The sequence below is a fragment of the Lepidochelys olivacea genome (genome assembly GCF_965140295.1).
Source record: "Lepidochelys olivacea isolate rLepOli2 genome assembly, chromosome: 2".
In the NCBI taxonomy this organism is placed as follows: domain Eukaryota; kingdom Metazoa; phylum Chordata; order Testudines; family Cheloniidae; genus Lepidochelys; species Lepidochelys olivacea.
The window spans coordinates 118,024,939-118,046,372 of NC_140412.1; the positions used below are offsets into that span (position 1 = coordinate 118,024,939).

The following is a 21,434-nucleotide window of genomic DNA, read 5'->3' on the forward strand; positions in this document are numbered from 1 at the left end:
AGGATCAGGTCTGAGATAAACAAAAGTAAATCACTTTTAAACTGAAATGAGTGCGTCCACCCAGGGGTTTGCACTGCTTTAACTAAACCAGTTTAAAGTAAAATGGTGCAGTGAGTCTGCAGACAAGGCTTTACACTGGCACAAGCACATTGACTTCAGTGGAATCGCACTGGTGTCAATGAGGGCAGAATTTGTCCCAAGGCTCCATATTCAGACTCCCTCATGTAGGTTTCTGAGGATGGACATATAAATCAAAGTTTATTTTTGTCTGACATAACCTCTTACCCCTCCCTCTCTCCCCCCAGTTCAGAACAACGAGTAGCCAGTGAAGTACTGAATGATTGCTGATATCATCCTATTTTAGACCTGGTCGTACGCTTAAAGTTACGTCGGCATAGTTACAGTGCTCAGGGGTGAAACCTACTGGAACTCGGGGAGGTGAGTTCCTACGTTGATGGAAAAATCCCTTGTGTTGCTGTAGGAAGCGTTTATTCTACGTGTGCTGCTGTAGTGCAGATATGGGCTGAGAGACATTGGGCCTGATTTTGTGGGCCCTACTCAGGTAACACTCCATTGAAATCTGTGGGAATTTTGTCTGAGGGAAGTCTACAATGTATGGCACTTAGTGACTAAAAACTGAAATCGCAGGGGGGAGTTTCTCTTTATTTTTCTTAAAGCAAATAAATAAATAAACACACAAATCAGGGACTGTGTGCCAAGCATAACAGGCTTAGCTCAGTCAGGACACACCAGTGTGAAGTTTGTTCAGTTGTGCCAACAAGAGTCTCATGGCCGTAATTAGCTGCATACGAACAGCGTGTGGGACAGCCTACTGACCTTTCCTACTGCGGATAGCACAGTTCAGCGCTGAGTGGAAGAGGGGGGAGATGGGGAGATTTCCTTGCTGCTGTTCAGCTGTTTGGCTAGGAGAAGAGCTGTTTTCTACTTGGGCTTGCCTTGGCTGAACAGCCCCTCCTGCCGCAGTATCAAGTTACATGCTATTATGCAGTACTATCCTGTTTTACAAACAATGGAAAGAAGAACCTAAATCATGTAATAGAAAGACTATAATTAAGTGGGAAAAGTGCTTATTTTGCCCCACCACCAATTCAGATGAGCTGACCTAGCAAATCACTTGGCTTATCCTTAAGGAGGAAAACACTTGAACTAGACTAAACTTTGGCTGTCTCACTGCGTTGGGCCAAGACAGTCTTCTGTGATTTGAATATTACTGTCGAGCTCAGATCTCAGACAGTTAATTCTCTGCAAAACAGGGATATGATTTATACCTCAAATATTACAGGTGCGCCCATGGTGTAAGATTCTCATCCAGATTTCAAACACCCCCAAGTTCAGAGGTTTTCAGATCTGGGGTGCTGCTTCACACCCATCTCTGGCAAATGGTGGGCTTGGGGATGAGAAGTAGCAATGTAGGAATGTTGCTAATCTTTCTCTGTTTGCTATCATTGCTGGTGCTAACTCTAGGACCAGTGTGTGTAAGCATTAAAAGCTTTTCCATGCTTGGCTCTACCCACCCAGTTCCCTTTTCTTGCTCTGTTGTGCCTCCGTGTGGCTACTGAATATTTAACAAAGAGAGCTTTTCTTCCAATTGTTAGATATTTGAATTAATCAGGAATTAAAAAACAAAAGGCCTGATACTCCTTTACCTTGTATCACTTTTGCACTGGTGCAATTCCATGGTTTTCAGTTTCAGAGTAGCAGCCGTGTTAGTCTGTATCTGTAAAAAGAAAAGGAGTACTTGTGGCACCTTAGAGACTAACAAATTTATTAGAGCATAAGCTTTCATGAGCTACAGCTCACTTCATTGGATGCATACAGTGGAAAATATAGTGGGGAGATTTTATATACATAGAGAACATGAAACAATGGGTGTTACCATACACACTGTAACAAAAGTGATCAAGAAAGGTGAGCTATTACCAGCAGGAAAGCGGGGGCCGGGTGGGTGTGGGGGAGGGAACCTTTTGTAGTGATAATCAAGGTGGGACATTCCAGCACTTTACAAGAACGGTAGGCGGGGAAATAAAGAAGGGGAAATAGTTTTACTTTGTGTAATGATACATCCACTCCCAGTCTTTATTCAAGCCTAAGTTAATTGTATCCAGTTTGCAAATTAATTCCAATTCTGCAGTCTCTCGTTGGAGTCTGTTTTTGAAGTTTTTTTGTTGAAGAATTGCCACATTTAGGTCTGTCCATTTATTCTTTTACGTAGAGACTGTCCGGTTTGGCCAATGTACATGGCAGAGGGGCATTGCTGGCACATGATGGCATATATCACATTGGTAGATGTGCAGGTGAACAAGCCTCTGATAGTTGGCTGATGTGATTAGGCCCTATGATGGTGTCCCCTGAATAAATATGTGGACAAAGTTGGCAATGGGCTTTGTTGCAAGGATAGGTTCCTGGGTTAGTGTTTTTGTTGTGTGGTGTGTGGTTGCTGGTGAGTATTTGCTTCAGGTTTGGGGGCTGTCTGTAAGCAAGGACTGGCCTGTCTCCCAAGATCTGTGAGAGTGATGGGTCATCCTTCAGGATAGGTTGTAGATCCTTGATGCCTTGGAGAGGATTTAGTTGGGGGCTGAAGGTGACGGCTAGTGGCGTTCTGTTATTTTCTTTGTTGGGGCTATCCTGTAGTAGGTAACTTCTGGGTACTCTTCTGGCTCTGTCAATCTGTTTCTTCACTTCAGCAGGTGGGTACTGTAGTTGTAAGAATGCTTCATAGAGATCTTGTAGGTGTTTGTCTCTGTCTGAGGGGTTGGAGCAAATGCGGTTGTATCGCAGAGCTTGGCTGTAGACGATGGATCGTGTGGTGTGGTCAGGGTGAAAGCTGGAGGCATGTAGGTAGGAATAGCGGTCAGTAGGTTTCCGGTATAGGGTGGTGTTTATGTGACCATTGCTTATTAGTGCCGTAGTGTTCAGGAAGTCGATCTCTTGTGTGGACTGGTCCAGGCTGAGGTTGGTGGTGGGATGGAAATTGTTGAAATCATGGTGAAATTCCTCAAGGGCTTCTTTTCCATAGGTCCAGATGATGAAGATGTCATCAATGTAGCGCACTAGTAGAGTAAGGGCATTAGGGGACGAGAGCTGAGGAAGCGTTGTTCTAAATCAGCCATAAAAATGTTGGCATACTGTGGGGCCATGCGGGTACCCATGGCAGTGCCGCTGATCTGAAGGTATACATTGTCCCCAAATATGAAATAGTTATGGGTGAGTTCAAAGTCACAAAGTTCAGCCACCAGGTTTGCCGTGATATTATTGGGGATACTGTTCCTGACGGCTTGTAGTCCATCTTTATTTCCCCTCCTGCTGTTCTTGTAAAGTGCTGGAAATGGCCCACCTGGATTATCACTACAAAAGGTTCTCCCCCCACCAGCTCCCCCCGCTTTCCTGCTGGTAATAGCTCACCTTTCTTGATCACTCTTGTTACAGTGTGTATGGTAACACCCATTGTTTCATGTTCTCTGTGTATATAAAATCTCCCCACTATATTTTCCACTGTATGCATCCGATGAAGTGAGCTGTAGTTCACGAAAGCTTATGCTCTAATAAATTGGTTAGTCTCTAAGGTGCCACAAGTACTCCTTTTCTTTTTATGGTTTTCAGTGGAGTTCATTCTGATTTACACCATGGTATATGAGAGGAGAAGCAGGCCCCCAAAAGTTTTAGATAATCTGAATAAAAATCACTTCCTCTCTCAATTAATCACCTATTGCTGCCTTGAGTATCTATGGAGTCACATACCTACTAGCTCCCTAGAGACTTCTAGGAAAAACAAGGAGCCAATTTTTTAATATAAAATATGAGGAGAGTGAGCCAGCATTGAGTCTGTGGCCTAGCAGAATAGGAAGTGTTGTCACTGTTCCGATACCCATTGCCCCACTCTTCTACTTTATCCTACATCTTCCTGCTTTTCCTGCTACACTCTTCTTCCTCAGCATTCATGTTACACTCATTTTATGCACCACTGAATGCCAAACTAGTTACACTAGTTATATTGCCCCTGAACAAGCAGGTCAGCTTTTTCATTATGGAGAGTTTAATGGACAAAAATTATGATGAAAAAAGTGTACTTGCGTATTATTTGTATACATCTGTGGTTGTACAGTCAATGTGTTCTTGTCGCAGGGCTGGCCCAATAATCTCTCTCTCTCTCTCACACACACTCACACACACACACACACACTCACACACACACACACACACACACACACACACACACACACACACACCTATTACAACCGTAGGCAGAATTCACTGTTTTCTACATTCACTCAGACTCCTTCCAGTTAGTTCCCCATGGTTAAGCTGGTTTTACACTGGTGGAGTGGAAGATGTAGATATAAATGTAATGTATCTGACTTGGAGAGTATGCTCCCTGTCTCACCACCTGCATGATAGTGGGTCAATACATTATTTACCTGTTTTAACACTTCCACATTATGGACTTGGTTGTGGCTTTGCCACAGACTCTGTGTGTGGGGCAGTGCATGGTTGTGCTGTCCTAGCCGCAGGCAGGAAATAAGGCTTAGGTTATGTCTACATAGCTTATCCTGGCATAATTTATATGAATAAACCACCCTCCCCAGTGACATAAATAGCGCTCATATAAGCACTCGTGGGCACAGCGCTATGTTGGTAGGAGAGCTCCTACCAACACAGCTTCTGTCATTTGTGGAAGTGGTTTTATTATGCCAACAGAATAGAGCTCTCTCCCATCAGCATAGAGCGTCTTCACCAGATGTGCTGCAGCAGTGCAGCTGCAGCACTGTACGTCTAGACCTGCCTTTAGCCTCAGAGTGTCATAATCTGGTCCATGGTTCCTCCCTTGCTCTTGGGAAGGTGTGGGAGGGAAGTCATATATGCCAGCCTGACATGGATTACTGCCCCTGTGTGCTAACTCAGCTGCACTGGCTGGTATGTTGTAAGAGGAGGAGCCAAGGCTCCAGCTACTCCCTGCCCATCTGGGAGGGAGGGAGAGCAGGGACTCTGTGGAGGCTGCTTTCCCTCCCACATTACTACTTATAATGGGGGAGACAAGGGGCACCTTAATCTCAATTCTTCCTCGGCACAGGCCCTTAGGGTGACTGACAGTGACTTCTCTGTATGTTGCCTGTGCTGGGGGGAACAGCAGTTCATGAAATACAGTAATAAGGCGTCCCAGCAGCTGTTCACATTACAGGTGCAAAGACACTGAAAGTATTTCCATGGATAACCATGATGCCTCGGGGAGGGTTAAGTAGTTGAAGTATTTGATACTTCTCCAGAAGTCACATATTTACAAAGTTTGGCACTGACATCACCAGCTTGGTAATTTTAGAGAGAGGAAATGCCTGACACAGGTGGATTCATCAATTTAGGATGTGTGTGTGGCGGGGGGGTGGGAGTTGGGGGAGGGGATGGATTACATGGCCTTTTCCTATTTTAATCCTTTGATGTTGTGTGCCAGTCTACCCAGGTAGTCCGGTTTGAAAACTCATCTTCATTGCGGTGAAAAACATTCTCTTCTACAAAGTTTAAATCCAAAGGTTCTCTCTCCTCACTTGACTGCTTGTAACTTTTTCCCTTGCTTCAGATCTCTGTATATCATACTTTCAGAAGGAATCAGACTTATGGCTGATCCCATGTGGAGAATAAAATCGTCTTTTATTATGATTTTAAGTAAAAAATAGCGGCTGTGGTGTTCTGCTTCTTGGAGATGATGCCAATCTCGTGCTTGGCTGCTGATGTTTCAAGGGAACCAAGTTATCAGCTAGTCATAGTGTTGTGCTAAAATCAGATAGATCCATGGATTGAGAGGCAAATATCATAGAATCATAGAATATCAGGGTTGGAAGGGACCTCAGGAGATCATCTAGTCCAACCCCCTGCTCAAAGCAGGACCAATCCCCAATTTTTGCCCCAGATCCTTAAATGGCCCCCTCCAGGATTGAATATGTTCCAGCATTAAACCTGCTTTTGGAAATGGACTTGCCACAGGCACTAAGCTGTTGAAATAGTAAGGCAAGAGATCAGCTGCAAAATATTTTGCAAGAATTGTTGCTGTGTCTATTATTAACTATTATTATTTTATTTGTTTGTTTTGTGATCGTGCCTAGGAGCCCTTGTTATGGTCTAGGACCTCATTGTTTTGGGCACTGTACAAATACAGAACAAAAAGATGGCCTCTGCCCCAAAGAGCATATAATTAAGTTGTGCTGTTTTAATTAAAATTGGTTTAAATATTGACTTAGTCAATTCAGGGGAAAATCTTCATGGCCACATGTATGTCGGTTTACAAATAGTCGATGCAAGCTAAATTGCCATAAGCCAGTTGTAAACCAATATAAGCCTGGTCACACAGGTTTGGGCTGGTTTAACTAAATAGGTTTTTAACAGAGTTGGTCAAAGGTCAACATTTCTATACCACAGGAAACTTCAAAATTCTGAAAAAAATTCACTCTGTTTCAGGAAAAAAAGTATAAATTTCTAAGTTTTGCATGGAAGGGAAAATCTGGGGGAAAAACTGAAATCATCGAAACATTTCATTTTGGAAATTTTGAAACAAAATTGAGTTTGGGAGCCCGAGCTCCAAGGCTCCCTGCTGAGTCCTACCTCTGAGCTCTCCGAAGCTGTGGCAGCTGTGAGGGATCTAGGAGCTTGGAAGCCAAACTACTAGCTGTGTGGCAGGGAACAGGAAGCTCTGAGAGCTCCAGCTTGAGCCCGGGTTCTCAGGGCTTCCAGACTGCTGGCTGGCAGGCAGGGTGGAGCTCTGACTGCCTGTGTTTCAGTGGAAGTTCGTTGAAACTGATAAGTTTCTGCAGAACATTTCGGTTCTACTGAATGGACATTTTCTGATGGAGAAACTGTTTTGTGGGAAAATTTGTAACCAGTTCTCATTTGTAAACCTGTTTTAATTAAACTGGTGCTGCTTCTGTGTGCAGACCTGATTCATCATTGCCCTACATCTGCCCTTTACAGAAGTGTGTAAAATTCTACCAAATTAGAACGGCACATTTTGTACCCAGTTTGCACTAGCGTGTAAGGCTAAGCCAGATGCCGGGCAACCCCCTGGTTCAACTGAGTTTTGTCTAGAATCGGGTTTAAAAGTACTATGTTATTAAAGCCTGTTAGCTGGCTGTACTGAGCTTTGTCTAACACATTCTAAAGCTCTAGTCAAGACAAAGGGCAGGTCTGCACTAGTAGTGCTACATTGGTGCAACTGCAGTGTGTCTGGTGAGGATGCTCAGTGCTGATGGGAGAGCGCTCCCACGTCTGCATAATTATTCCACCTCCGCAAGAGGCAGAAGCTATGTCCGCGGGAGAGTGTCTCCCACCAACATAGTGCCGGTGTGGACAGCACTTAGGTCAGTGTAACTTGCGTCACTCAGAGGGGTTTCTTTTTCATACCCCCTGAGTGACATAAGTTAGATTGACGTAAGTGGTAGTATAGACCTGCCCAAAGCAAGTTCCCCGCCCAGGACTTAGTTATCCCTGCTAGCACATGCTAAAGTACAACTTGCTTTGTCTTGACTAGAGTTTTAGAAAGTGTTAGATCAAGCAGCTAACATGACCTACCATCACCCATTTAAATCTAGACAAATCCTTAGGAAGAGTTGAAGTCTCTAGTGTAAACAGTTTCATGTTCCCATCTGCAATGGGGATACTAAGTCATACCTCCCTCACAGGGCTGTGACTTTTAAAGCACTTTGAGATGCTGAGATGGAAAATACAAAGTAGTATTACAATTCGGATAACTGCCAGGGAACTGATTCAATGCAATTTGTTTCAATGACTGTGTACAATTGATAAAAGCCACACCTGTCTAGTTACCTGGCACACCTGGTATTGTCTGTTCAAGTGGCGATTGGGTAAGAAATTGGTATTTGCTGATGTAAATATCTGACTGTACAGTCTTTGTTCACTTGGGTGTCAATCATGAGCAATCCTGCAAACTCCCACGGGGAACTGGGGGGAGGGATTAAGGACAAAGGAGAATTTACCCGCATCACTGGATCCTGCATAGGTTAGGGAGAGTAGTGGCTGCCAGGATCCCTCTGCCTCCACTAGGAGCCAACTGCACACTGGTGCCAGTGCAGAGATAGAAGTAACCTGCATCAGCAGAAGGGCAAGCACAATTAATTTCCCCCTGGAGTAACAGGGAAAGAAGAACCAGATTGTGACTCTGAAGGTATATCTACACTTAAAATGCTACAGCTGCAGCACTGTCGTGCTTCAGTGTAGACACTACCTATGCTGATTGGAGGAGTTCTCCCATCGCTGTCCTCCTCTTGGGGCAACACAGCTACATGCTGCCATTACTCAGGCTGTACTGGGTACAATTCAGTCTTCCAGGTTGCTTCTAATAGCTGCTACACTACTCAAAACTTCTACACTTTTATGACAGGTTTCAGAGTAACAGCCATGTTAGTCTGTATTCGCAAAAAGAAAAGGAGTACTTGTGGCACCTTAGAGACTAACCAATTTATTTGAGCATAAGCTTTCGTGAGCTATAGCTCACTTCATCGGATGCATACTGTGGAAAGTACAGAAGATCTTTTTATACACACAAACCATGAAAAAATAGGTGTTTACCACTACAAAAGGTCTTCTTTCCCCCCACCCCACTCTCCTGCTGGTAATAGCTTATCTAAAGTGATCACTCTCCTTACAATGTGTATGATAATCAAGTTGGGCCATTTCCAGCACAAATCCAAGTTGTGGGGGTGTGGGGGGTGTGTGGAGAAAACCTGGATTTGTGCTGGAAATGGCCCAACTTGATTATCATACACATTGTAAGGAGAGTGATCACTTTAGATAAGCTATTACCAGCAGGAGAGTGGGGTGGGGGGAAAGAAGACCTTTTGTAGTGGTAAACACCTATTTTTTCATGGTTTGTGTGTATAAAAAGATCTTCTGTACTTTCCACAGTATGCATCCGATGAAGTGAGCTGTAGCTCACGAAAGCTTATGCTCAAATAAATTGGTCAGTCTCTAAGGTGCCACAACTACTCTTTTTCTTTTTACACTTTTATGGTGTCTTTCACCTGTGGATCCTAACATACATGCAAATTCTAAAGGCAAACTTGATTTCTGGATAAGAGCATGAGATTAGGACACAGGAGACCTAGGTTCTATTCCTGACTCTACCACAGGTATGCTGGGTGACCTTGGCCAATTCACTTTACAGCTCTGTACCTCCGTTTCTCCTTCTGTAAAATGAGGATAATGATGCTGATCTGCTTTGTAAAGTGCTTTCAGAGCTACTGATGTAAGATGCTGTTTGTTTTTGTTTAAACTATTGAACTCCGATGGCTAATAAACATGTTGGAAAAAAGATTTTTATTGAGCATTCATCATTCACACCCTTCATTTAAGGTGTGAGAGCTCTCATTACACATCCTCTGAAACCTCTGGTTCCTTCAGCAAACCCAGACAATACCGTATGTATAAACTTGATATTTCTAAAGTAAAAAAAAAAGAAGCAAGCTTCTACACCCTCTTTTAAAAAAAACCCAACAAAATATACCTCTATAAACCTCTCAGGCTACCTGTACACATCTTAAAGAAGAAAGAGTATAAGCCCAATTTAAAAATAAATGCTTTACAGATCACCTTTAAACGCAAAATTGACAACTTTTAGGCTGCTGGTGTGCTAAGACTGCTGCCTTCCATGCTGTCCAGCATTGTTTCATCGTTTCCTTGTACACCCCAATCTGTCTGTCTATCCATCTGTTGTTGCTTGCCTTATATTTATATTGCAAACTCTTTGGGACAGGGAATGTCTTATTGTTTTGTTTGTACAGTGCGGTCCTGGTCCATGACTCATAGGCTCTACAGTAATACAAATGACCATAACAATAATATTTTAATTCTAACAACTAACTCTAACACAATTAAACTTTCTGAAAATATATATTAACGCTGGTCCAATTCCTGAGATCCTTACTGCATATTTGATTAAGTTTTTTATTTGGTTCTTACTCAGGGAGACTCACATTGCCGTAATTAGACGCTTACCTGAATTAGGACCTCAGGTTCCTTATACACCTTTTTCAAGAAAACCAGTATTTTGGGCTTAATCTACTGGATCATGTTTCTTTAGCTTATTGAACTTACTCCCACTTCTCTGTGGAAGGTAATGGATGTATAGGGATTGTTTCATCCACTCCTGAAGTGCAGTCATTCTAGGGAAGCACACAGCACCCGTTAAACAGTGGACAACACCATGTAACATCAGGTTAGGCCAAGGAGTAAATGTGACTCGGATACAGCTCCTATTGAAGTCAATGAGAGAGTTTTCTATTGATTTCAATGAGCGTTGGATCAGGCCCAAATAGTGTATTGAAATGAAACTGCAGATGGTATTGTAAATAAGCAGAATATAATTACCATCCTTGACTTGGATTTTGGCCAGAACACCAGGGACAACCCCTCTTCTTTACCAGCTTGAAAATGTCTTAATGCTATGTGCATTGCTGAGATTTGAAGTAATTAATGCCTTAATAGTAAATATCTCCCAGCACATTATATTCCTATGAGTCTCTGATAGTCAGGATGATCTTTTAATTGGAACACTTCTGATATCACCAGGGACTGTACTGCACTGGTAAACTACAGCAAGTAGGCTGCAATTCCTCAGACTGGTAGTTTCTGTTGCTGTGGTAGGAAAGAGGACGTCGTGGAGGAAGAGGCCAGGTTTCAGGGAGAGTGACTGACTATGGGGACTTTTAAATAAATACAAGAAAATTTAGGCATTGCAATCTTTGCTGGGATTTGTATAATATCTGGGTCACTGGATGAAATGGGCAGGCTGACTAATTGCTGAAACATTTACAACATTCCCACTTAACTGAAAAGAAGTGACACGTTAGTGTCATTTGTAGGCTTATGCTCTAATAAATTTGTTAGTCTCTAAGGTGCCACAAGTACTCCTGTTCTTTTTGCGGATAGAGACTAACACGGCTGCTACTCTGAAACCGTTTGTAGAATTGTTCAAGCACTGGAAAACAGAATTAGTGTAGGCAGGGGATTCCCATTCTGTGATCCGGACTGTTGGTTGTCCACAGTGCATTTGCTGGTGGTCTCTTAGGAGAGCTAGCAAGTCACATGGTGCTAGCTCCTTCCTCCCATTGTTTCTAGCTACTAAATTGCGTACACAAGAAGCTAAAAATACATTAAATGTGTTCCCAATATCACTACTTTGTAGCAGCAATAACTACAAGGATACTTTTTTATTTGCAAGTGGGATGGGAAGTGATCTGTGCAATTGCAAATGGGAGATGGTCCCTGGAATGGTGAGCGAGAGAGGAGGTGGTCCACGCAATGCTGAACGGGGGATGATCCCCAGGATGGTGAATGAAATGGGGATTCGGTCCCCGTGATGCTCAGTGGAATGGTAGGGGCATGATTGTGAGTGTGAGAGGAAGTGGTCCACAAGACTGTCTAGTGAGGTTTGGGCTACATTATGAAAATGTAGGTGTAAGGGGATTTCAAGACCACTTTTGCTATTTTTTCACAGCACATTTTTTATACACTGACTCTGTGTGAGTTTGGGATACAGTGAAATAAAAGACCTTTTTGCTCATAAAGCCGGAAACTTGTAACTATGCCATGTTGTCGTGATACCTAACGGAGAATGTAAGATGCTTTGCTACATGGAACATGCAATCACCCTTTCACCAGGCATCCACTTAAGAAGAGAGGACCTTTTATGTATTGTGTTTGGGTGCAGTGAGTATGTGGTTACAAACAGAACGCTGGGAAGGCTGGCTCCAGATATCAAAGGGTTAAAAACAAAACAAAAGTTTTTAGAATCACTTTGGGTCGAGAAATGAGTGTAATAATATATAACATTTAATAAAACATCTCTCATTCTCAATTAGGAAGCCTTTAAAACATTAGTGCAAGAGACAGAGTTTAACACTAAGGCCATGATAAAACCACTGTGCAGTTAAAAACTTCTTATTTCTTATTTGTATTTTTAAAACTGTGAATCCCTTTCAAAATCTCCAAGTCAGGTATCCAGGAAGAATCTTGCAAATCAAAAAATATACATAGTGACTCTTAGGTTAACACTGCCACCTACTGGAATAGCGTATAAGATAAGGACGTAGATGTTACCAGATTGGAATACGAAATGTACATTATTACATAGCATAAGATGTAGAATCCTATAAGTTACTTAAAAGTCTTCCACACCCAGGTACTGGATCTTGAATGGTATGTAGCTGTAAAGAGGAGGAAAAGGTGTCTAGTGCTAACCGGAAGAACAACCAGAAAAAATCTTTAGTGTACTGAGTTGAGTAGAGCTGGGCAGGAATCAGATTTTCCATTTGGGGGAAATTCCATGTATTAATTTTTTTTCTGTTCCTGAGTGGAATGGAAACAAAAATTGTGAAATTACCTGCAGAATGAAATTCTGATTTTAGTTCTGGTTAATTGAAACGTTTTGCTAAAATCAAAACATTTTGTTCCAGTTTCAGTATTTTAATTTTTTTAAATTTTAATTATAAAATAAATTTCAAACCAAAAATCATTGAGAAATGAAAAATTGAAACATTCCATTCTGAAAACTCATCAAAATCACACTTGTTTCTGGCAAACTTTTTGCTCTTGAGGAATCAACATTTTCTGATGAAAAAAACATTGTCAGAAAATTTGTGACCACTGTAGATGTTAGGTTAGCTAAGTGCTGGGAAAAGTCCAGAGTTCTCTTCTCTCATTATGAGTCCCCCTGCCCTGCTCAGAACTGTTACGGTCACTCACCTTCTCATCCCTTCCTATCCCTGAGTCCCACTGGATAGTGAGGGGACACCTGAGTTCTGGGACTAAGAAGTCTGGTGATTTGTACACCAGAGTGAAAAAAAGGCTCTGTCAGTGGAAGTTAGCAGGATATGGGCCTCATTTTCTTGAGTAAAAAGAAAAGGAGTACTTGTGGCACCTTAGAGACTAACAAATTTATTTGAGCATAAGCTTTGTAGCTCACGAAAGCTTATGCTCAAATAAATTTGTTAGTCTCTAAGGTGCCACAAGTACTCCTTTTCTTTTTGCGAATACAGACTAACACGACTGCTATTCTGAAACCTGTCATTTTCTTGAGTGTAGCTATGTGTTAGCTACAGCTGGAGTTCAGAGGGGAAGTTGCACTTCCTTCCTCAAAGGTTCTAGCTGGGGCTGGAAAGAGCTGTTTTGCTAGAGAGGATTCTGCTATAAAAGCATGGTCCTGTCATCTAAAAATTACATAAAGTTCTGCTTGAATCCAAGGTAAGCTCCAGTGGTACAAATGGTTGCTTGCCTTGTCTGCACTTGGAGTTTACACCAGTGCAGCTGCTGGTTCCTGGCTATTGAGAGCTGGAATCAGGGCAAATCCACAATATAGACAAGGCTGTATGGCAGCTATGGATAAACAGGAAGACATGACTCTTGGAGATAATGAGATATTGATGTTCCAGAGGAATTTGGCAATATAGGGAATGATCATGCATTCCACTGCCACATTCCATTATTACTGCACAGAAGTTCCATTTAGGACCTGCAGCAAAGTGGCTAACCACCTTTCTTTTTAAACATTACGTAGAAGATACATATTTGTTTTTAAATGGATCTGGATTTATTTTCTCCAGTTCTGCAGTTATATTTATGGGTGTTAACAAAATAATTAGAGATGGAAAAGAAACACCTGTTTGTGATCTGGATCCAAACTTCCCTAAAGTTTAGGGATGATTGAATTTGATGTCCCTTTTCTATTTATTAGAGAACAGCCCAAGCTGTGAAGAAGAAATACAAGCTTCATGACAAGATTTTTTTTCACATTCATAGAATCAGTAATAAAACTTTGGTAGTAATTTATCTGTCCTCTGAAAAACAATAGAAAATCTATGTTGTAACTAGGGAGCTACTGGCAGCCCCCTCATCTTTCACAACACCCCTATTAATGGGTAAATTGGTTCTGCTTTGATTTTTAATTGGCTACAAACAATAGTGTCTCTAGCTAATTGATTCAAGCCTGAACTTTTTATCCAACATTAAGATCAGTTTGGATGGCTACATTTTTTAATACTTACTTTTTCAGTTGACTTTGCTTTCTGGCTTTCAGAATGGGAAATAGCTGGGGTTTAACTTCAATAAATGGAGATGAAAGAGTATAGGGAACTTGTGTGCACTGTTTCCCAGCCTGAAATAACAAGGACTGCAACAGCCACTGCTGTTTCCATTTCAGGGATGGACAGAGGGAGGAGGGAGGGAGACAGAGGGAGGAAAGTTATTGGCATCAGGTGGTTGATGTGGGGACAAAGGACCTGATTTTGCACATATGCACATGCTTAACTTTAAGGATATGAATAGTCCCACTGAAGGCAAAGTTAAGCATTTATGTTTTTGCAGGACTGGGATCTAGCTCAGTAGTGAGAGGACAGAAGAATCCTTAATATGAGTCAGACAGAGCCAGCAGCATTGTGACTAAAGCGTATCAAGCATAAAATAATTAAACCCTATATATCGGTGGTTTTCAACCTTTTTTCATTGCAGGCACCTAACAAATTTTGAATGGAGGTGCAGACCCCTTTGGAAATCTTTGACATAGTCTGCGGACCCCCAGGGATCCATGGACCACAGGTTGAAAACCACTGCTATGTGTGGACCATTCCCCACCACTTCTCCTTCCCCCAAAAGATCCCAGAATTCTTCAGGCTGACAGCTCTCAGCATGATAAAGGGAGGGCAAACAAGTGACAATCTAGTCTTGGAAGGGACAGAGAACATTCAATATTAAATACAAATTTTTAAATACTAAATAAGGGAGAAACCATCAGCGCATTGAGAAGCAATAGGCACACCTTGTCACTTTACTAACTCTAGCTGTAAAATTTACTGTAAGAAATCTAGTAAATGGGAGCCATGCAAGCAAACAAAAGACACAGGGTTACTGGTAAATATTTGTTTTGGCTCTCAGCAGTGCCATTCTCATGATCAAACCCTCAGGAAGTTGAGCCCCTTTCTGGTTGTTTCACACTCAGCATCATGCAGTCCTGTGGTAAGATTGATGGTGGCAAGGCAGAGTGAGGAGAGTGGGAAGAGGAGGAAAAAAGAAAAGCCCATGGGTGGCTACTCAGCGTGTGAGTCAGTGAATTTCTGAAACCAGCCACTACCATCTCACTCTAAAATAGCCTTGGGATTATTATATAACCAGATAGTGGATACATTATGACAATACCAAAGGATGTTTTACCATCTTGTATACTCATGAGTGGCCCACCAAATAGCAATTGGGCCCTTAGGAACAGAATACCCTCCTTTGAAACAGTGGTGGCATTTGTCTCATGGTGAGCCCATGCAGAGCTCAATTCTTGGGTCCCTACAAGTGTTGACACTCATCACGCTGAGTGGACTTGCATCCTTGTGTTGTCATGCTGGGCTGGGCCTGTGTTTCATTTGTAACTCTGTTGCTATGTCAGGGGGCTGCCTCAGGGCCTCCAATGATTGCATGGGTTGCAGGTGCCTAATGCTGCCACTATACTGGAAATCCATCTAAGCAAGAGCCTGGTCTCTTTTAGTGTGTCTTGTATGTCTGATCTCTTTGTTCAGGCTTTTTGGAGATGCTTGAAATCACCCTGGCAATTTTCTGCTGGCTGATGCTAATTGCTTGTCTCCGATCCTTTCAAGCTAGTTAGTTTTGCGTGTGGGAGGCCCTCAACTGGTGAAAATGTTATTTTCTTTTGATCTCAACAGTTGTCTAGTACCTTGATGACATTTCCTATAAAAACCAAATTTTTCCAAAACCTTTTTTTCCCCCTGAATTTCTATTTTGTGGGAAATTTTGTTTTTGGTTTAATTCGGAATGTCAAAATTTTCTGCGAGACAGTAATGCTGAGTGTTGACCAGCTCTGCTTACAAATTAAAGAAGACAAAACAGACAGATGGAGGGTTTGAGGAAATGGAACAAACAATAGCTAAGATGGCCAAGTGGTGATGGTACAATGAGTCACATCTAGATAGTATAAAATCTTGATGACACAACGTTTCGTTTTTTAAACGATATGTATATAGAGATGGCCCCAAATTGCCCAACAGCCATGCTGTGATATTAATTATAAGCCTCATTGTAGCGCGGGGTCTTCAGGAAGTTGAGACAAATTTGTAACCCTTGCAAAACAATTAATGTGGGCCCCTATCAGCACAACCCAGCACAACAGTGTATAACCTCCTCCAGCCAGCTCGGTCATGCCATGCAGGGGAAGGTTTTGCATCTGTAGCATTGGGGGCAAGTAGTATTTAATTATTTATTTTTGCAAAATAGATGAAAATCAACTGTGATGGAAAGGGCACCCCAAGTCCTCTGCACCACTTACTTCCTGCACAGGTAACTGTTGGTGTAGCAGTAGTGGAGCCCTTTACACAGATCCAGTGGCCCCAATACCCTATACAGTTGACACATAGGGGTGGTGACTGCTCTTCCACCCTTTCCCCTACTCCTGTTTCAAATGGCAGTAGGTCAAAGTGCACCAAGGAACTTCTGGTGTGTGGTAGCAGGGTCCACACAGCCAGTTAGTGTGTGAAGGCTAGTACGCTAAAGATATACTCCCCAGTTTGCCATGCACTAACTTGCCATCTAGACAAGCCCTTAGTGTCCTTTAGTCCTTAGCTTTGTCTGCTGGGATATTCTTCAAAGTGCAGACACACTCTCTGAAGTCCTTCTGTTGCTTTGGGGCTCCCGACTAGAATGTGCTTTATAACATTGGAGGCATGGAGATCCCACATCCACATCATCCAGTCATTTTATGCATTTGTAATGTGCCCATCACAGTGTCAGCCAGGCCCCAGTCCTGCAGGAGCTCATGTGGTTGGACCTTTGTGTTACATGGAGCCCCTTTCAGTTCAGTGAGGCTCTGCACAGGTACGGGTTTGCTCCCACGGAGTTCCTTAAAAACTGGGGCCTAGGTGCCACATGGATCCTTCATCAGGTATATGGGTGTGCTATTCTGTTGCAATGAGAGCTGGGTGGTGTATAGGACTAGGACAAAGATAACTTCATGTTTTAATTTTCCATTGCCTTGAGTGAGGCAAAGACAAAACGACTGCTGATTCAGACCCTTCTGAGGTCTCCCCCACCTCTGTGTCCCAGAGAACCAATGAAAGCATAAAATGGAGCAGCCAGAGCCTTCTTTAGTGACACACTCAAGAGTCTAAAAAGGATTCTTAAAAATACATGCACTCATTTTGAGAAAAGAATAGCATCTTTGAAGACAACAGAAGACTACAAAAATCCCCAAAGTTGTTTCCAACCCACACAGTTCCTTCAGGGAAGTCTTTGAGCACAGAATCTAGCCATCAGTTTCATTTCTGCCTCCTTCTCCTCCTGGCTTCAAGGAGAACTGATGGGAAGTTCACAGGTTCTTGTTTCTGTGAAAGCATCCTTCCTCCTCTCTGGAGCTGTGAATCAGTGGAGAATGTGCTCTCACACTCACACAGCCCAGCTACAATCAGAACTTGTTTGTTGCTATGGTAGCTTTATTTAGCTTTTTAAGGCTATTTTGGAAAGACAAATGCTGTAATTGCTAAATCTGTTCTAATTCAGGCATCACAGTGTGGCTGTGCTCCAAACCTTCTTGGGACATGAAGGGGTTAACACACTATACTGGGACCAGAGAAGACAAAAATCCCTGTCCTGCAAAAACTGCCCAAACTGCCAAGCCTGGAAGGGCCCAGCTGAGGCTGATTATGAACAGGAAATAAAAGGAGAAGCTGGGTTAAGCCAAGTGGCTTTTCAGGATGGGGGAACTGAGCCACTTTTTAATCTGGAAACAGATGAAGCTATGGACTGCTAAGCTCTGGAGCAGGGGTGGCGAGGGAAGCCACTTAGTTCTTAGGTAACAAATAACTGAGCAAAGGGTTCAAGAACACCCCCAGGAATAAAATGGGTTTCCAGTTTTATTTGGGGAGTAAGGACTTGGGTTTATTTTTAGTCATTTACCTAATTCTCTCTGACAGCAAGAGACAAGCAGTGTTTGTGCTAGGAAACTAAAGACTGTTCAGCTGATCTTGATGTGATGTATGGGCTTAATGTGTGTGTATTTGTGCGAGATCCTCTAGTAGCTGGTCCGTCAAGAGGCTAAGGGTATTACAACAATTAAATACCCCCAGCTGGCCCGAGTGGGGCTGTAAAATTGTGGTGTAGACATTTGGCTCGGGCTGGACTTGAACTCTGGAGACTGCAAGGGGGAAGGTCCCAGAGCCCAGGCTCCAGCCGAAGCCTGAACATCTACACTACAACTGTATAGCCCCGCAGCCTGAGCCCTGTGAGCACAAGTCAGCTGACATGGACCAGCCGCGCCTGGTGTTTTATTGCGGTGTAAACATATCCTAAGGGACCTGCTACAGTTAACACCAAAGGGAGATCTACTTCGGCTCAGGCGATAGAAGTCTGATTTCTGGAGATGCAGTTTTGTTGCTCGGTTGTGTAGTTGATTGTCCACAGCACACAGGTAGTACCACACCTTAAGTAAGAGATCACCAATTTATTTATTTCTCTGGTAATGGAAATTTTTGGAGGTATGCTCCTGGATTGAAGAATTTGGTAGACAGGGCAATGTCTAGGTTGTAGGGGACGCCTATTTTAGTTGGAAATGTTTCAACTAGTGAAGGCCCTTGGGATTATTTTTCGTCTGGTATGGTTGGTTGGTTGAAGGTAAGTGCATTCAATAGGAGTTTAGCAGCAAGGTTTGTCATGGACGCGAGCTGGACATAGGGAACATTTCCATGTGCTACTAATGCTTCTAGATGCGATTTTGATGGTTTCTTCTCCATGTTGGTTTGTTCTGACTTTTGTAACCATGTAGGAGTCTTGTAGAGAGGGCTTAAATTTAGGGAAAAAATAAATTATAAATTACAACTCTTTCTGTGAGAGACAAGGTGGGTGAGGTAATATCGTTTATTGGACCAACTTCTGGTGGAAGGTACAAACTTTTGAGCTTTTTTTGTATTCATTTTTGTGATACCTTCTTCTGGGCAGGTTAAAAAGAGTTAAAGTGAGTCTCCATGGTGACTTTTCTGCAACATAGTCATTGTGTGCACATCCACACGCACCATGCTGTCTAACTGTTTGTATGTGGGCTGATATCCCATACTTCCTCAGAGGTCTACCCTTTATAGCTTTACTGTCGCTGAACGCAGTTGTGACTCATTGAGTTAACTAACATGATGCTGAGTACTGTTTAGCAGGCAACTAGGATAAACTGTGTTCAACATAGCATCAGCTAATTATGTTTAAACCTGGATCAGAGCAAGGTTTAATCACAATTAGCTGTCAGTATGTTGAATGTTGTGTCCGAGTTTACACTTTGCCCGCTAATTTGTGTTGAGCACTGTCAGTTAACATGGTTATTTACAACCATATTCAGTCATGGTAAAACTTCATAGTGTAGATCAAGTCCCTGAAGACTTGAACACAGTTGGTGAAACTGAGTTTAACAGGTCCACTGCATGGATGGGAAATGGAGGACCATCTCAGAACACAATGGTTATTTATCGGGGGCACTGTTTGTTCAGAGATGTATTCTTCTGACGAGATCTGGGGGCAACAGTTGGGGAATGGTCCTTCCTGAGAGTACTGAAGATGGCTTGTCTCTCTTATCCTGATATTTCTCTGCATTGTTAAAGCCAGGGAGGAGAGGATATTCAAGTTTCAAGCAAGAAATTGTAACTTTTTTGATGAGTTGCTTGCTTTACCTTTTGGGTGGACCTCAGGGGCAAAATACCTAAACAGAAAAAAGAACATAAAGGACTCTTTTTTTTCATATGACTTTATTGAGAAGCAGATGGACATAATCGCATATAAGCAGGATGGTTCACAAGCCATTAAAAAGGACATAAAAAACAAAAAAGCTGATCCAAAAAATCAAAGAGTGGAGTGCTGTTACTCCAGAGAGCAGATATGACACAAGGATTGCTCAAATAGCAGGTGTAATACTTCTACATTCTTTGGTCTCTTTTTCATGGGTTTATTAAAAAGAGTCTACACAGAAAGTGCTGGGGATGTTCTATCCCCATTGAGGACTACAGGGCTACAGTGAGGTTATGCTGTAACTTCTATAAAAGTATGTGGATGAATGCTGCAATCAGGATATCTGAAGAGGCCTCCACATCATGTAGGCCTTTCCCCTACTATCCTTATGTCTTCCTGAACATAAATAATTTGGTTTTCTTCACCGTTAATAAATCAGCTGGCATCTGCAGCTTTTTGTAACATTCATATTGTATTGATTGCAAATGATAAGTGTGTAATACTGAATGCATGTTGAGAGTTTAACTGTGGGGTGGGTGCCTTTCTGACCTTGATATTGTAATAGCCAATGTAAGATACTGGAAGCTTAATTTAAAAAAAAAAATGGCGCTGTGCTAGGTAAGTACTGAATTTGGAAGGGATAATGTAAGGCACTCCCTCCTCCCCACCAGAGACTGAGTGCAATATAGTGGTTCCCAAGGTGTCAATTTATAAGAGTAAGACCTGGGCAGTGCTTGTGCCCTCCTCTCCTAATGCAGCAACTGCAACTCCTCTCCTCTGGTATAATGTTGGCCTGCCTCTCATTTAGTTAAACTAAGGCTGTTCCAAATCCCATATCATGTGAGACTGAGCAAAATTGAAATCTGGGACAATCTAAGTCTATCATTGGATTCTGAGGATGTAAAATGAGACAGACATTCGTTGCACCAAGTTAAGGTAGGAAAGGGTTCTGTGGTTGGGACTCCCTGCTGAGTGTCAGTCACAAAAGCCATAGCTCTAGCAGGCATGCCCTTGTCCCCTCCTGCCTCCAATAGCCCAGGAAAAAAGGAGGGCAGAGTTCAAGCACCAAGCTCTGATCTCCTCCTGCTAGATAGCTCACTGAGCAATGCCTGTCTCATTCAGTTCTGTAGTTAGTGGACTGGAAGTCTTTTGAGAGTTTAAAACTCTTGCTATTTTAAAGCAGCCATATATTATAGAAACAAAAGCAAATGGAATACAGTGAATGTCATAGGATAAATTACCTCTTGGGGTTCTAGTGACTTCCTAAAAGCAGTGGATTATAAACAAGAATAGCACCCGAACCTCTGAGTGGAATTATTTTCTTCAATATCACTGTAGAATATAACTAGCTTTCTTAGCTACAAAGCTTGCACTATTTTGGTGACCTACCACTTTAAATGAACTCTTTCTGATCGCTTCTTTGCTTTATATGGGGAAAAATTATTTATTTTTTATGGTAAAATCAGCACAAGCAACAGTGAGATGGTCTCCATTATACAGCTTCACTGAAACTTTGTACTCTCCCTGTGTGAAACAAAAGCAAAACATTAGATTAGCACACAAATAGTACAGAACTGCCTCTCTTCATAGGAGAGAGTCCCCTTTTTCGTTAAAATAGTTATGCCCGTCCTGAAAGCTCTTTCAGTCCAAATATATTTCAA

General features: G+C 42.3%; 1 protein-coding gene across 1 annotated transcript in view; it reads right to left on the reverse strand.

Annotated features, from left to right (window-relative positions):
• Positions 1 to 19,797: 19,797 nt before the first annotated feature.
• The window catches only part of LY86 (lymphocyte antigen 86), a 33,239-nt gene continuing 31,602 nt past the window's right edge, over positions 19,798 to 21,434 (reverse strand). Inside the window, exon 5 of the mRNA XM_084621027.1 lies at positions 19,798 to 21,297. Within this exon, the coding sequence (XP_084477153.1) occupies positions 21,214 to 21,297 (84 nt within the window). The 3' untranslated portion in view covers positions 19,798 to 21,213. The remainder of the gene's footprint in view (positions 21,298 to 21,434) is intronic.